Source organism: Camelus ferus, chromosome 1, assembly GCF_009834535.1.
Source record: "Camelus ferus isolate YT-003-E chromosome 1, BCGSAC_Cfer_1.0, whole genome shotgun sequence".
Taxonomy (NCBI): Eukaryota; Metazoa; Chordata; class Mammalia; order Artiodactyla; family Camelidae; genus Camelus; species Camelus ferus.
In genome coordinates, this window is record NC_045696.1 from 105,271,651 (window position 1) to 105,289,130 (window position 17,480).

The window sequence follows — 17,480 nt, forward strand, 5'->3', positions numbered from 1 at the left end:
TACATGTGGGAAGCATGGGACCAGCCCAAATCAGTGAAAAGTCTAAGTTACTGAATAATTTTTAAATGCAGTTTTACTGATATTAAAAGGCTGGGCACTGAGGAGACACTCCGCTGAGTGTTGAATGGATTGCTGGATAAGAAGGTAAATAGGTGGGTGGATAGCAGTTAACACATAGCACACTAACTTTGTTCCAAGCACTGTTCTAAGTATTTACATTTATAAGCTCATTCAATTCGAAAATAATCCTATGAGATACGTACTGTGAATATCTTCATTTTAAACTTGAGGTTACCCAGCTGTCTGCTGGTAGAGCCAGGATTTGAATCCAAGGAGTCTGGCTCTCGAGTTTTAGTTCTTCACCGTGGAGAATTCGTGAATAAATGTTTGAATATCATTTTATTATACCAAGATTATGCTGCTCAAGAGTTTGAAGTGTGTTTCTGTAATTACATCTGCTGCTTTAAAATGAGCAAACAGGTCCAGTGCCACCATTTTACGGATGGGGAGACTGAGGCCCAGAGGAGGAAGGATCTCAGCTCCAGCCCTCCTCCTGTGCCCGATGGAGGCTGGAACTCCGACCTCCCCGTGACACCCACAACTTCTCACTTCCCAGTCCACCACTGGCCTGATGCTCCTTTGTAAACTCATCTCTCTGGTCCAGATTCCTTGGAAGGTTCCGCAGTAGGTTTCCCTCTGCGGCTGGTATCCCTGAAGCCCCTCCCAGCTGAGGTTTCACAGTGCCTGAGAGATGCCAGTGCTCTGGGAGCCCAGCCTTTGCCATTCCCTGAAGCTAGCACTGGCTTCCAGAAGGACCAGAGAGCCTGCTTGCTTACTTCTAGCGAGGACTCGGTTTTTCCTTTTCGGAGCAGCCCATTCAAAGGGGACAAGAACAGGATCGGACTGGGGAAATCCAGGCAGGGGTGGCGCATGTCCAATTCCTGCCAGTGGGTGGCGGCAGAGCCCAGAAATTTCAAATGCCCCAGCTGGAGGCTGGCTGCCTGGATTTGAATCCTGACTTTGCCTAAATGAGTGACCTCAGGCAAGCCACTTGCCTTCTCTATGCCTTGGTCTCCCCCTTCGCAAAATGGGCACACCAATAACACCTACCTCATGAAATTGTCCTGAGGCTCCAATGAGATTACACACAGAGAGCACTTAGCAATAGTGCGCAGAGTAAGCAACCAATAAAAGCTCTTTTAACATCACGCTTATCATCCTCTGTTAGAGCAAAGCCAGAGGCTTATCCACATTGATCAGTTGTTCTAGAGCTTTGTTTTATTGAAAACAGATGAAAAGGTCGCCAGCTGGGCTCTCAGAGACCTTTTAGCTACCCAAAGATCCTTTATAATTAACCTTTATGATGAGATTTTCCTTATGAAAGTACCACGTGTCAGGGCTGAAATAGATTTTGAGAAAGGCAGTGTGGGTTGGAGCTTATTAGTCTCAGGGATTTAAAAACCTTATCTTCTATCAGAAGACAGGGTTTTGGGTACAGCACAGCCCCCTTTGGGCCACTCTGCCGTGGGGTCCAGCAACCACAGACAGACTTGTGGTATAACCCTGAAAAAAAAAAATCCATTTTGTATTACTTGCCACTTTGCCAATATTAAACAAACGATGTATTGAGATGTATTGATTAAAGTATTACTTCTACCTGTATGTTCCTAAAGTAGCTTCAGATTCATTTATATGCTTTTTCTTTTGAAGTCATGAACACGGAGACATTGAGTTCCCAATACATCCCAAGAAAAGCAGTTTGTGAATTTTTCAAACAGAATATGATGTTATCTTTCCAGGCCCTGAGCCCTCTGTAATTTTCTTGGGATCCACCCTTGTTTTTCCAGCTGTGCCTGAGCTGAAGCTCCTGTGCGGGGCGGATGTGCTGAAGACCTTCCAGACCCCCAACCTCTGGAAAGATGCACACATCCAGGAGATAGTGGAGAAGTTCGGCTTGGTGTGCGTGGACCGGGTAGGGCATGACCCAAAGGGGTACATCTTGGGCTCGCCCATCCTGCAGAAGTACCGGGACAACATCCACCTGGCCAGGGAGCCTGTGCAGAACGAGATCAGCGCCACGTACATCAGGCGGGCCCTGGCCCAAGGGCAGAGCGTGAAGTACCTGCTCCCGGATGCCGTCATCTCCTACATCAAGGAGCACGGCCTCTACACCAGGGACACCAGCACGGAGAGGAATGAAGGTTAGATGGGCTGGACCAGCCCCTCCTCCCCAACTGAACGCCTCCTGAGGACAGGCCGGCTAAGGTCTTGGTTTTCGTTCATTTTTCCATCTTTCATTTGGTCTGTTTCAACAGCAGTTTTGTTTCTGAGGAGTCTTCTGTGCCAGGAAGAGATACCTTCTTTTGGGAGGAGCAAATGTCTACCTCACAAGGAGGGACATTTATCATAGAAGTTAAAATGGTGTGTCAGGTCACTGGGGTTAGACAAGAGCTCTCAGAACCTCTGGTTAAAGAGATCTTATTTTGTAAATGGTAGTTATGGCTGCGCACTGAAGGTTCTGCACGTGACAGGGACCGCTGAGGGTCAGATCGGAATTGCCCACAATGTGTTTTTCTAACCAGGACCAGGTGCAGCTTGCCGGTCTTGATTGGAGAGGCTTGACAGGATGCTAATTACCAAACGGCAGGCTTTGTCAATGCTTTGCTTCAACAAAATAACACTCTGTCAGGGTGTCAAGAATTTGGAAGCTGCACTTTGCTGATTTACATTGAATCTTCCTTACGAACCATTGTCTGCCTGCCTACTGGCCATCGATAGAATTTAAACTAAAGTCTTTCTAAGTAGTGATACTCAAACAATATTTTTGATACAGTATATATATTTTTTTCTAATACAGCTAATCTATGAATGCTAGCACTCCCGATTTCCAGGTTTCTAAAAAGGAACTGAGGTAAAACAGAGGCCTTGACTATTTTAGAGGATCTTCTTGAATGTTTTATGACTGCCTGCCTGTTTGAATATTGGCAAAGGGATAAATAATAAATTGACATCAAAAAGTGCTAATGAAAAGTTTCTCTTTTTTCTTTCTTTGTTATATTATTCATGCCTGATGTACCAGCTGTTGCTCTTCTTTTTGGCTATTCCATGAAATTTGCTAGTGTTCCAATCGAACTGGCATGAATTTAAAAGTTTCTGTTCCCGGGGATGAGCAGTGGAGGGAAGACACTGCTTTCAACACCAAGCAGACGGTTCTCTGAGCTCTGGGTCGATGGCTGTGTTCAGGTGAGCCCTGAAAGGTACAGACAGGAGCCTTGTGTGTGTGTTCAGGATTTGTCCTTCCACCCCCAGTTAGGAAGAGGTGGTTTTGATTGGCCGAATTCAGTTTGAGTTTACTCTTTCTACTTCCTGACCAAACGACTGAACACGTTCAGAATTGACTTCTCCAGGATTTTACGCTGGTTCATCCTTGCTACAAATGTAATCGTGCAGAAACACAAAGGGTCAGTGGGAAGAATCTTGTATCTTCCGAAATATATCCCAGTGTTGGCAGGTGTGTCATGATGCACATGAGTGAAGCAGGAAATCATCAGGATTTCCTGCATCGAGAGTAGTGGGACCCTCCAGTGAGGGTCCCCAGACTTCCGCCCCTGCAACCTCTGAAGCTGCTGGCCATTCCCCACCCTGATGAGCTCTGCCCTTAAGAGATCCTTAAGGACCCTGATGATTCAGGGGAATAGGGATCAAACGGCCTTGTCCAGGAGCTGCCACAGCAAGTTGACTGCCTCGCTTCCCCACCATGAGCCTTAGTTTCCCAGTCTCTAAAATGGGGATGTTTAATTAGACAGCCTCTAAATTCTCTTCCATTTTTCTAAGACTCTGAGTGCCTCTGACTTCAGCCTCTCCACCCTTCTTTGGGTCCAATACACTTCTGACCAGACTGGAAGCTCCCCAAGGGAAGGGTCTGTGTTCTGGAGGGTTATTTGCGGGGGGAGGGGGGCTTTTTTTTTTTTTTTTTTTTTGGCTGCTGTATCCTAAGTGCCAAGAAATTTGCTACTCCAAGTGTGGTTCCAGGCCCAGTGTTTGTCTGCTGTGGGAGCTGGTTAGAAATGCAGGCTCTCAGGCCCCACCCCAGACCTACTGACTAAGAATCTGCATTTGAATAAGCTTCCCCCACCATTCAATGCACTTGCCTAGAATAGTCCCTGTTATGATAAATATTAGTTTTGTTTTGAATAAACTGTTTGTATGAGTGAAATTGCATCGCATTTACTTTGGTGAATAGCTTCCTCCTTACTGTCTGAGCAACACTGCCCACCTGTTCTGTGTAGGGTATAGAAGGCAAAGGAGGAAAAAAAACAAAAAACAGCAAATAGCTGTAGTGCCCAGAAAAAGTAAGAGAGGGAGGCTGTGGGTTTGAGGCAAGGCTTCTCCCCTTGGGCACTACTGACTTCCGTGCCAGATAGTTCTTTGCTGTGAGGGGCTGTCCTGTGCATTGCAGGGTGCTTAGCAGTATCCCTGGCCTTGATTTGTTAAATGGCAATAGTACACGCCAGTTATAACAACAGAATGCCCCCAGGCATTGCCAGATGTCCCCTGGGCACAAAATAATCACCTTGGTCCAAGACCCATTGGGTTAAGAGCATGGCTGGGAGGTGGAGGGTAGTAGGTATGTATATGAGGAGGGGTCTCAGTTTCCCAAGAGGGAAAATTAGGAAACAGAAGCATAGAATCTTATGAAGGTCTAGTCTAGGGGTGGGGAGATACCGACCACTCACGAAGTTATTCTGAGGGACACAGTGCTGTTGACAGTAGAATTAGAAGCCACGTCCTTAACTCAGAGGTGCTCTCCCCTCAGTTTCAATCTCCCTTTGCCTCCCAGTACCCATACTGGTTTTCTCTTCCATGTTTTACAGGCTGAAGCTTCCAACGTAGCCCGCACCCTCAGTGCTGATGTTCAGGGCCTGGCCAGCGGAGACCCCCAGTGAATGGGAGCTAGCAGTTCTATGATTCTAATTATGATTCAAAGTTCAGGATTCATTTATTCAAATCCTATTTCTTGAGGACCTCTCCTGTGCCAGGCACTAAACAGTTGGAGAGCGATGGTGAGCAGGATGGACACAGTCTCTCCCCTCCAGAAGCTTCCAGGCCAGATAGGAATGGAATAATATTCACGCAACTAAGCAGGATTTCTAACTGGGACGAGGGCTCCGAGGGCAAGTACACCACACACTCTGACAGCCAGAAGCAGCCAGTTCGCTGTGAAGTAAGGAGGCTTAAGCTCCAGCGCCTCGCTGGCCAGGCCCTTTCCAACACACTGGAGGGACCTTAATTATGTAGATCTTTCATTTCACACTCATAATTTTTATTCTTTTTCTGGAAAGGGGCCTTCAAGATTGTACAAAGTTTAGGTCCTATAACATATCAGGGATTCACCCTGATGATAGAATGCAGATGGGGGAAGAGAGGATAGATTTGAGACCTGAAAGATGAGTTCACAAGACTTGGGGATGAGGGGAGGCCAACTGACTTTTGGGCAGAATGAACAGTACGTACAAAGGCCCTGTGGCAGGAGAGGGCAAAATGAACATGATGAGCTAGATTCATCATTACCTCCTGAAGAAGGGGTTGCTTATGACGCTGTGCACCTGACACCAGGCATCTTTGCTTGCCACCATCTGTCTCCCTGTCCTGCCTTTCTGTAGGCTCAGGGCACCGGCCCAGCTGGCCTAGAGGAGATGCCTTCATCTCTCTGATTCATGTCTGTATCTTGGGGCTCCCACCAGGCAAAACATTTATTTCTTAGCCTTTACATACATTGCCCCTGAAATAAAACAATCCAACAAAACCTACTATATATATACACACATACACATACACTACATGTAAATTTCTGTACTCTCACTCTGTCTCATTGATTCATGCCACCTCCCTTTTTTAGTATCAGAAGAGAAAATGTGTATCACTGCTGTGCTCCTGATTTATTGCATTGACATTGACCTGCACACCTGATTTCATATTCTTCTCCATTCCGCAGGGCCTCCTCTGCATCTCGTTTGCCAGGGTGTTTTGTTTATTTTGCAAGAACAGATAAAACAGTGGTTTGGGCTCCTGGGTAAATAGAATTTCCAACGTTAAATAAAGGTTTTCCTATAATAGCACATGCTGTCCAAATGAGCAGAGCTCTGTATCCCAGCCTGAGGAGAGGATTTTTCATTTATAATACTGTCTGTGTCACTTGGGACAGAATGATGTGAAATCCCATTTTAAACAGCGGTCCAGATTTGCAAGGTACCTGTGGTAATTGGGTTAATACATGAATATGAGTTTCTTCTCCCCACCCGCCCGCTTTCTATGCTAACAGTGCCTTTGCTTTTTGCAAGGGTCTTCTTGCATCCATGGCGTTCCCTTTCAGTCATGAAGTTATTTTCTTGGACCAAAACTCAGGATTTTAGATACGTGTGTGTGACTATGAATCTATAATAATGCACCTAGGCACACACCTCAGAATATTTTAGAATTGTTCAAATAATCCCCAAAAGGTTTGTACATGACACTAGAAGAGACCCTAAAGTTCATCTGGCCCCACCTTTTCCAAATTATCAGAACACTAAAATCCCACCAAGTCATGGGAGTGTCACTATTACTAATAATAATTATGTCTTGTGGACAAGTCTTTCTCCTGTAGGAAACGCATAATGAGTGTTTCCATGCCTTGGCAGTCTTACTTTCTATACATGCCTCCTATGCAGCCTCTTTTCTCCATCCCTCCTGTCACCTCCCAATCCAGACTACGATCGTCTCTTATCTGGACCACTGTGATGGCCTCCCCAAGTCACTGCTGGCCCCTGAAATCCATTCTCCAAGTCAAAGTCAGAGCAGTCGTGTGCACAAATCTGGGCATATCCCTCCCTTGCCCAAGCTTCTTCCAAGGGATGCCATTAAGAAAATGGAAGACACAGACTTGAAGAACACATTTGCAAAATGTATTTCTAATAAACGACTTGTGTCCAGAAGATGTAAAGAACTCTAACAATTAAAATGAGAAGAATATGCTACAGCCATTATGGAAAACAGTATGGAGATTCCTTAAAAAACTAAAAATAGACTTACCCTGTAATCCAGCAATCCCACTCCTGGGCATATGTCTGGAGAAAACTAACTTGAAAAGACACATACACCCAATGTTCATAGCAGCACTATTTACAGTAGCCAAGACATGGGAGCAAACTAAATGTCCATCAGCAGATGACTGGGTAAAGAAGATGTGGTATATTTATACAGTGGAATACTACTCAGCCATAGGAAAGAATGAAATAACGCCATTTGCTGCAACATGGATGGACCTAGATATTATCACACTAAGTGAAAGCAAAAGAAAAACTTACGGTTACCAGGAAAGGGGAGTTGGGAGGGATAAAACGGGAGTGTGGGATTTGCAGATACACACTACTATATATAAAATAGATAAACAACAAAGACCTACTGTAAAGCACAGGGAACTATATTCAATAACTTGTAATAGCCTATAATGAAAAAGAATATGGAAAGGAAGATATATATATATATATATAGATATATAGATATATATCTATATATATATATATATATAACTGAATCACTATGCTGTACACCAGAAATTAACACATTATAAATCAACTATACTTCAATTTAAAATTTTTTAAATTAAATTAAAATAAAAGACAGAAAGAATAAAAACCCAGTTTAAAATAACCCAAAGATTGGACTAGACACGTGCACGGGAGGGTCAACACAGCAGCTCAGTGCTGCTCAATAGAAGGCTGGCCTTTGGCTGGCATCTGAGAAGTTGGCTTTTGGAATATTGCCTACATTGCTAACTGATAAGGCTGTTTTGTCTGCCTGGGGCACAGAATCCGGGTGTACCAGCTTGCCTAGACGGTTTGTACAAGCAGTGTGATTTATAGCAAACACCTGCTTTCCTTCTAGGAGTCTGGAATGTCAGTAATCATGGCTGGTTGTGCAGGCAGAGCGCTGACATCACCAGCCCACGATGAAAACCATGGAGCCTGAGTCTCAGGCAGGCTCCCCTGGGCAGAAACAAGGCACGGTGTTGCTGTGCTTCGCTGCTGGAGGAAGAAGCATGTTGTGTACGTCTTCCCCCCAGGAAGGAGAACTTTGGAAGCCTTCACCTGGGCTCCTCCGGGCTCCACCCCATGTGCCTTTTCCCCTGGCCAGCCCTGTTGTGCATCCTTTCACCATAATAACCCTTTGCCTCTGAGACTTGTGAGTGCTTCAAGCAAGTCATCAAATGTGGAATCCCAGAAACAAGACACCTCACCAAAGATGACGTAAGGATGACAAATAAGCACAGAAGAGATGCTCAGCCCCGTCTGTCTTTAGAGAGCTACAGTGAGCTACCAGCTGGAATGGTTAGAATCAACCCAGCAATCCCACTCCTAGGTATCCGCCCGAGAGAGACGAACTCGTTTATCCACTCAGACTTGGCTGTGAATGTTTATGGCAGCAGTATTCATTATAACCCAAAACTGGGAAAATTCAGATACCCATCAACTGGTAAATGGATAAACAAATGTGTTACATACGTCCATGCAAGGGAATACTATTCAGCAATTAAAAGGATGAACTAGTGATAGATACTGAAACAAAGTGGATGAACCTCAAAGACATGCCAAGTGAAAGGAGCCAGGCATATAGGTTGATGTGTTACATAATTCCATTAATATGAGATTTCCAGAAAAGGCAAAACTACAGAGGCAGAAGGCGGACCAGTGGTTGCCTGAGGGTAGGAGTGGGGATTGACTGCACATGGGCACGAGGGAATTTTGGGGGGTGACAGGAATGTTTTAAAACTAGATTGCTGTGACAGTTGCACAAGTATATAAATGTACTAAAGGTCATCAAACTACACACATAAAATAGGTAGATTTTGTGGTGTTTAAATTACACCTCAATAAAGGTGTCTTTAAAAAATCCTCCTGAGCTTCGTTACATGCTTTACCAGTGAGGATCCTGCTCTTCGCATCCTCCCCCTCAACTTTCCTCCTGCCCCACCCGCCCCAGGCCCTTGGCCCTTTCACTCTGCTCCAGCCTGGCTGACTTTTTGCAGTTTCTCACACCCACCCTTCCCTGATCATCAGTGCTTCTGCATATGTGGTTCCCTCTGCCTGCAAGCTGTCTCCCTTCTCCCCTCCTTTGGGTTAATTCCCATTTCTTCTTCAGTTCTCCGCCTCAAGTCGCTTCCTCCAGGAAGTCCTCTCTGAATCCCAACTAAGTTAGACTTGCCCCCTGTACTCCTAGCTCCTTGCTCTCCTCTTTTGTAAAAGAGTTTCATCACTCTTGAAATGACTCATTTGGCAGTAACTCCAAGTTCCCTGAAAGCAAGAATTTGTTCATTGTTCATTTTCCCCAGCACAACTCCTGGCTCACAATGGGAGCTTAATAAATATTTCATAAAATAGTATCTGAATAAGCATCTTAATAGCTCTGAGAAGCCCATGATAAACACACCTGTTTAACTTTGTATAAATCAGTGTTTTTGAAGCACATGTGCACTCGGAATCCTTTTATACACACACACACTTAATAATATGAGGAACACGAACTCAAAGGAGCCATTTACAAAGCTCTTGTCTAAAAAGTTTCTTTCCCAGATTTTTACTTCAGTAAACACCCTTATACATAAACCCATACAAGCCAGTGCTTTTGTGGGATAGATTCCCAGCAGTGGTACTGCTGGGTCAAATGGTATGTGTCCTTTTTATTCTAATCGATGTTACCAGATTGATTTTTTTTTTAAGTAAATTGAATTTTTTGAAAAAAGACAATCTCATAGAGCGGCTTAAATTTTCATTTCCTTACTCCTTTGCAGGGAGGCACCTTCATTTATCTTTCATACAAGCCAAAGCAGTATCTCTCTCTTCATTTCAGTAGGTAATCTGTGAGGAAGAATTTCAGGAGCTCCGTCTCCACAGAGAGACCCAGCAGTCAGTAGGTAAACGTTATTCCCGGATTGCTGGGTGCCTTCGTCAAGGATTCTTTTTTCTTTTTGTACACAGGAACTCCTCGAAGTCACCTAAATAACATGTAAACAAGGTTCTCGAGAAACTAGAGAGAAAGAGGAAATTGACATTCCCCCACCTCCCCCCCCCGCCCCCTCCCCATCCCGCTCCTCCTCCTCTTCCTCTAATGCTTCCTCCCTCGCTGCCCCCTCCCCGGACTGGCTTCTAGGAGCCTCACCTGCTGCTCATCACCCAGCAGCCGCACACCTGCGTCCACGTGACCCCCCCCCCACCCTAAACCCTGCCTCAGTGTCACAAATCTAGAATTTCAGAGACTCACTGGCCCGGGATGGACTTGTCCACCTAGTCCACGTGGCGGTGATTTTTCTGCAAGGGCAGAGGGTGGTCAGGGAGGAAAGGGATGGACACTTCCAACACCCAGGTAAGCGCCCACAAAATCCCAAAGTGACCCGGCCGTTTGGGTACGCCCCTCCTGCTCCTGCTCTGCTGAGGCCGTGCCACAGGAAGGGATGCTGGTGGGAGACACATGCTCCTGGAGGGAGAAAGGGAAGGAAGGGTGGGATGGCAGCCGGGTGTCAATCACTCCTTCTTCACTCCCCCCTCCACTGTGGGCGGATGGGCCGGGGTCAAGGGCAGGCTGGGCAGAAGCTAGATGGAGTCCACTCCACCCCGACCCCTACCCCTGCCCCAGGCCCACAGGCATGGGCTTGAGTCCTGTGGGTCTGGGAGAGCCTGGCTTCCCTGGGGAAGGCAGAGTAAGTGAGCTGCAGCTGGACTTGTGAGTCCCTTAGCGGGATCCTGCAGAGGACGCAGGTCTTCCTTCCCGAGGAGAGGCTGCATCAAGGCTCGGGACATGGCGTGTCGAGCCAGGTGCAGGTCTTAGTCCCCTGCAGCAGCCCAGGGCATTGTCTGGACCCTCACAACACCCCTAGGAGCCCTAACTTGGCCAAAACCCAACTGGCTTCTTGGCAGAAGCACGGCAAGTTTGTGCAAACGGATGTTTGTGAAGTGAGGGTGGATTTCCCTGGCATCTCAAGATGTCATGTTGTCCAGAGACCTTCCTAACCTCTGCCACGACCTCCCTCCCACCAAGCCGGGGAGCGCCTCTGCTTTATAACCCTACGGCCCCTGCAAGCCCCACTGTCACAGCCCCAGCCGCCCTGGTTGCCCCCGTTTCCATGGCTGTCTCCCCACCCTGACTGCACCCTGAGCCTGCTACCGAGTCCAAGCTCATACTGCTCACAGCACAACAGGCCAGTAAATCAAGAGACAAGGTGTTGGGGTAAGGAAGGGTGACTTTATTTGGAAAGCTATCAGACCGAGAAGATGGTGGACTAGTGCCCCAAAGAACCATCCTCCCTGAGTTAGAATTCAAGCTTCTTTTACACTAGAAGAGGCAGGGGTTAAAGTCCTGGTTGGGGGATGTGTTCATTGCTTCCTTCCTGCAGCCATTCACAAGTAAGCCTGGTCAGGAAGTTTCCTGTGAACTAAACAAAGGTATTTTAGCTTAATGCTCATCACCTGGGAGGCAGGGTTCCCAGAGATGGGCCATTATGTATAGTTTTAACTTACAGGCAACATCCCTTTAGTGATTAACTTGTAGCAAAAGCAATAGAACACAAAGGTTAAAGTAAAAGAAACAGATCCAATATGGGGTCAGATCTGTTCCTCCCTAGTGCAAGAGGACAAGGCTCAGGGTCTCACAGTGCTGGGGCCACGTGCCCCACAGATGGACATCCAGATGACCTGGTGAAGGCCTGGCGCACACTGCCCCTTCCTAACGGCACCTTGAATTCCTTTTAAGGATTTTCCTCACTGGCTTCAGTCTGGCCAGGCATATCCAGGTGCTCACTCCCCAGAATTTAAATCCGGAACACAGCTACCACTAAAAACGGCTGGGGCTGGTCTGTCCTGGTGGTCTGGTCCTAACCAGTTCCCCACACAGGGTCCCATTTGTCTTTCCTGTCTCCTGTCCCAAGATTCTTCGTAATCCTTCCAGTAAGTTTCCTTATTTCCTAAATTCTCCATAATTTGTTTCTGTTGCTTGTAGCTAAGGGAAGAGTGGGGGAGAGGAGGAGGAGGAGGAAGGAAGGAAGGAGGCAGGGAAAAAAGGAAAACTAACTCAAACACACAGTGAGTGAACGAGTGAGACCAGAGCACAGTCCAGCTGGAAAGCCTGGCAGCAGTGGACTGGGTGATGGTGGCAGTGATGAGCAATAGTGTCTTCCTGGAAGAGCCAGGCCAAGCCCATTCATGTCCATGTTAACACTGGGCCAGCCATGGACATGATTTCAAATCTTAGCACTTACACATGCTCACAGGGTCCTCCCATGGTGCTGATGACTAACACTACCAAGCTCCTGCTAGTAGAGGCAGGAAAGCCAAGGCCCTGCCCCCAGGTTGCTCCCAGGCTCTTGGGAGAGCCCAGTATCCAGTGCACACCCAGCATCCTCCAGTGCTGAGCCAGGGTGCAGGGAAGGGGCCAGGACAACAAAGCAGTAAAGAGGCCAGAAGTCGGGTCTTCAAAATACAGGGAGCACAAGAATCCTCTGCAGAGCCTGGTCAAAGTGCCCTTTTCTGGCCTCACCCAGACTGTGAGTCAGTAAGCTGGAGTGAGCTGGGGATCCAAGTTGTCACAAAACCCCAGGACAGAGACAAGTGGTCTCTCTTTGGGATATACTATCTGAGAGTCGGGAAAAGGAAGAAGAAATGCAGAAGGGTGTGTCCTCTGTAGAGCTTTTAGAAGATGCAGAGCATCTGCCCTTCACCCCTTCCAAGGCCATTCTTCCTAAAATTTCTTTATATGGAGCTGCTGTCCCTCTGGTATCAAGAACCGTCAGCATCCTCTCAGCACCTCACAGGAAAAGACCCAGCTCCTCAGTCAGCATTTGAGCCCCCAAGCCCAGTCACTCCATTTTGCTCCTGCCTGTCTTCTGATGGCTCATCCACGAACCCTCGCCTCTGACAGCTTCAAATCCTGTCTGCCTCTATTAACAGCCACAGGTTTCCCACTTCTGAACTTTCGTGTGGGCCGTTTCTCTAACCTGGGACACCCGGCCCGCCTCTCTAAGCCTCTCTGCACATCACTCACTCCTCAGGATCCTCTCAAGCTCCACCTCCTAGAACACCCTCCCTCCTGATCTGGTCCCCGGGGACCTCCCCTCCTCCAAGCTCTTGTTGGGACTGCTTTGTATTAGGTGACTGAGGCTGACAAGGGATTTTCTGTCCCTCTGAATCAGAGAAGGGTCAGAGTGTCAATAAGGAGAAATTCATTCAAACTGCCTGACCTGGAAAGACTGGAATGTACTGGGGGTGGTCAGGGTAGGCAGATTTCCAGACCAACTCTGAGTTGGACTGTGAGGGTCCCCTCCCCTCACCCCGCATGGATTCTCAGTGCACACGGGGCAAGTCAGCCCAATCCCAAGCCCAAAGTTGACCAGCTGTACTCCTGTTTCATTGCCCCTTTCCTCCCGGAACCTCCTTCCTTGCTCTGTCTTCTCTGCCGCAAGCTGCATGGTGCCCCCCTGACCTTGGATCCAACATGGTTGCCCGGTCATCCAGAGACCCAAACACCCTGGTTTCCTCAGTTCCTCAGGTGGACCCCAGATCAACAGAAAGAACTCACTGGAAGATGTGAGCTCAACAAAGATCGAAACCCACCTCACACCTCCAAGGAGGCAGCACAGAGAAATCCCTCCAGAGCAGTAACCACAGAAAAGGACACCGCCTTTGGGATTACACAGAACTGAGTTAGAACCATGCTATTTTTTGACTTAAAACTGTGTAGACTTGAGCCTTAATCTCTCCAACTTGGTTGTTTATATCTGTAAAAGAGTGATGGGAGAATACCTACCCATCATGAGGCTCAATGATTAAATCAGATCATGGTCACAACACGTGTCACAGGAGCCCTCACACAAGGGCTGGGTTCATCGTCACCATCATCTTCATCAGGCTTTGTGGAAGGGAAGATTTCAAGCTGCTCCTTGATGCTTCTCACACCCTGTTGTCATGCAACCATCTCTCGTCTGGGGCTGCTCTACATCCGCTCAACGTCTGCTAAGGAAAGTAAAGGCAAACGCCTTGGCCAGGGCCCCAGAAGTCCAAATGCAGAGACAGTTCCTCCAAGCAGAGGCAAGCAAGAGTTTGAATATGCTACTCCCTTGAGTCTTTGCATCAATGAGCCTTTAATGCGAAACAAATCAGTCTACATCTCAGTGGCTTAAAACGAGAACCATTTCTTATTTCTCATGAGTCTAGCAGTTAGCCAGGTGCTTCTGGGCCACGATCAATTGATCTTGGCTGGTCTCACTCACATGTTTGGTTCCAAAAGGTGTCTGGAGGCCTCGCCCAGACCTACTACAACATCCCTTCTGCCACAAAATCTATTGGTCAGAACAAGTCATGAGGCCACCCCAGATTCAAGGGGTGGGGAATCACCCCCCTCTCTCCATAAGTGGAGCAACAAAGTATTGTGCATTGTAGCCACTTTTGCAGTTCCCCACAGGCCTCCAGCTTTTCTCTGCATCCTTTATAGTTCCTAGTTATGCCCTGAAGTGAGAAACTCTGTGTTAAAATAAAAATGGATGGATGGTTGGAAGGATGGACAGGAGGATGGCTGGGTGGGTAGGCAGTGCTGGCTAGGAGTGAGTGGGCAGGGAGACGGGCCAGTGGGCGGTGTGCTGGAGCGTGGGTACAAGGAGGAAGTTTAGATGGTGGAGGATTTGTGGATGGTGGGCAGATGACTTCCACATCCTGCTCTCATCCCTAGAGCCCAGGGGCGTGGCGGCACAGGAACAAGACTTGCCATTGTGCACCCCGGTGATCCTCTGGAAGGCGGATGAGTCATTCCCTGCCCACGGCATCCACCGTATGCCCTGTTCCTCCTGGGCTGGCTGGCCTGCACAGAGGCTCATACCCAGGGCCCATTAGCATGACTGCATGTCTCTGCCATCCTCCTCTCCTTCCTGGTGACACTCTTGTACTGTACTTTTCAGTGGCTCCCCATTTCCTACAGGATAGAGGCCAAGTATCTTGCTAGGGTGTCTAAAGCTCCCCATGGCCTGGCCCCCCTTGTCTCTCCAACATTTCCTTCCACTGTGTCAAGCCATGCCATCCCTCCCACCCGCTCTGCTCCCCCTTAGCCATGCTGCAGCCACACGTCTCCCTGGAAATGCCAGGTTTTCCTACACCTCCCTGATTTTGCATGTGCTCTTCCCTCTCGGGAGTGCCCTCTCCACCCTCAGTCAGGCAAATGCCTACTTGTCCTCCAAGACTTAGTCCCTGAGCTCAACCACCATCTTGTCCTTGAAGCATCTTGTACAAGCCTCTACTTGTTACATTTATCCTTCACTAGCCTTAAGGTCCTTGGGGTTGTGTCCGTGGAAACGTGGCAGTATCTTCAGCATCCAGCCCAGTTCCAGGCACCCACAAGGCGCCCAGTGAGTGTTTGCTGAAAGCATCCATCACTGGCAGCTTTGACATGTCCCCCTGTTCCCTCAGCGAGTGTCCACTGTGTGTCCAGCTCACCACCAGGTGCTGTGAGACACAGGCACTGACCACAAAGCGCTGACAGCCTCGCTGAGCTGAAGCAGGCAGGCTCACATCTTTGCATGCAATTTCCTGGAAATGAAAGCTCTGCCCGCCTGAGGCAGTGTGAACAAACGCACCAGGACTGGGAGGGCTCAGGGCGCTGGGGACTCAGGGGGAGACCACAGTGAGACCGGAACGTGGGGGCTTTGATGGACGAAGAGGAGGAAAAGAAGGGTGTCCGGGCCAGGGATCTACAGGAGGGGGACTTGGCTGTGAGGACACAGAAGACAGAGCACAAGAGGGTGAGCTGAGGGGAAACTGGTATAGAGTTGAGAAAAGACGTTAAGGACACACAGTCAGAGGCCTCAAATGACAAAGAAGAGATGGAACCTAAAATTTATTGAGGATGTGTGGGCCACACGCTTCAAAACTACGCTATGAGTTGATGGCTCAGAGACATTCAGCTACTTACCCACGATCACACAGCTAGGAAACAGGAGGCCTGGGATTCAAAACCAGCTCTTCATTCTACTGGGCTCTATCAATCCAGAGACAGTTGGCAGTTGGAGCAGGAAGGAAGGTCACAGATGAGCAGGGTATTTACTATGAAGCTTGCAATAATGCTATTTGGAGTGTGTTCTCTGTCCCTGAATCAATGAGCTCCTGGACTATTTCTTCAGTTGTTGGAAACACAAACCCACTAAAAACTGTCCACCTCCACTGCTTCTAAAGAGACAGGACAGAGACTTTGGCCTGGAGGCTAGCCCTGAGCTGAACCGGTGATCCTGGCACCCCCAGACCCCTGCCAGCCTCCCCTCCTAAGCCTTCCCCCTTGTCCAGGTCAGGACAGCCCAGACCCACATTCACTCTCTGGATTTCCCTCAGAGTCCTTGGTCATGTGCTTCCCAAAAATCAATGTATGTCTACCCAGCTGCCTCCTTTTCATCTCTTCATTGTAGAATTTGGCCCCAAGAATGCAAAAAAACATTGGTCTGGCAAGATTTGTTCTTTTTAAACCTGGCCAGAGCCTCACAAAAGTACATTAACCTTTAACTGTTTATAGATTTTTTTCTGCCTAGAATATATGCCCTGTGCTTGCATGTCACATGGGGATTCCAGTCCTGCTCCCATATTGATAACGGCGGGGGAGACTTACATCCTCTCTAGGGTTTTCTTCTGCCGGCTTATTTATCAGAGCCAGCCTGCCAAGAGCCCCAGAGATCTCTGCTTCACTCAGGAGATAATAGGGGGTTTAGACCCTGGGTTTTGGGTCACGCAGGGCCAGACGCAAATTCAGTCCCATGTGACCTCGAGCAAGTCCCAAGCCTCTCTGAGCCTTATTGTCTTCTGAAAATGAAGACTCGAGGGAGGCATATCTTACCAGGGCAGTATCATCAGCACAAAACCCATATATGGTCATAACAATTACTTCTGAAAAGTCCTTGACTCTGCAAGGACTCCCGCCTCCTCACCCCCATCCCTCACCTTTTCCCAGTCTCCCCTTTTCTTCCAAGAGGATAGCTGCCTGCGCTTGCCCTGACCACTAACTCAGCCTTTCTGGCCACCTCCAACCCTCCCTTCCACTCCGATGAGCACCGCAAGAAGGCCTAGGATAAAATACACAAAACCACCGTCCTCCCTAAAAGGCAGGGGTGGGGGGAGTTGTGAATATGTATAATGCATTTTTTTTTTCAAATTTATTACTGGCCAAAAAGATATGAGTCTCATCAAGGTGAAAAGACAAAATGTATAAATCTTGTGTTAAATGTCAGTGCCTGAAGGCCAAGTACACCAAGTACTTGAGAAAGACTACTCCAAGAGAAAGACAAGTGATTTAAAAAATGTTTAAATAAATTGGCCACTTCGACCCAGCCACTGGCCTAATGGGCTTACTGAAACCAGAGCAAGAACCACGGGGGTTAAGAATCTGCCTACATCTGTCTTCTGTCTAAAACTTGCCAAAGGCTG

General features: G+C 47.9%; 1 protein-coding gene and 1 long non-coding RNA gene across 3 annotated transcripts in view; one reads left to right on the top strand and one right to left on the bottom strand.

The window, feature by feature from the left end:
* NMNAT3 (nicotinamide nucleotide adenylyltransferase 3) overlaps positions 1-3,030 on the top strand; it is a 103,003-nt gene extending 99,973 nt beyond the window's left edge. The window contains exon 5 of the mRNA XM_032487483.1: positions 1,848-3,030. Coding sequence (XP_032343374.1) covers positions 1,848-2,206 — 359 coding nt within the window. The 3' untranslated portion in view covers positions 2,207-3,030. The remainder of the gene's footprint in view (positions 1-1,847) is intronic.
* A 6,629-nt stretch (positions 3,031-9,659) lies between these two features.
* Positions 9,660-16,107, bottom strand: LOC116665978. 2 transcript variants are annotated; one of them, XR_004322830.1, is made up of 4 exons: positions 15,985-16,107; positions 13,834-14,039; positions 10,300-10,512; positions 9,660-10,033 (listed from the first exon to the last, which is right to left on the bottom strand). It is a non-coding gene; the product is annotated as an uncharacterized LOC116665978 (long non-coding RNA). The 2 variants fall into 2 exon arrangements; XR_004322829.1 differs by lacking the exons at positions 9,660-10,033; positions 10,300-10,512 and adding an exon at positions 11,273-11,467.
* Positions 16,108-17,480: the final 1,373 nt, after the last annotated feature.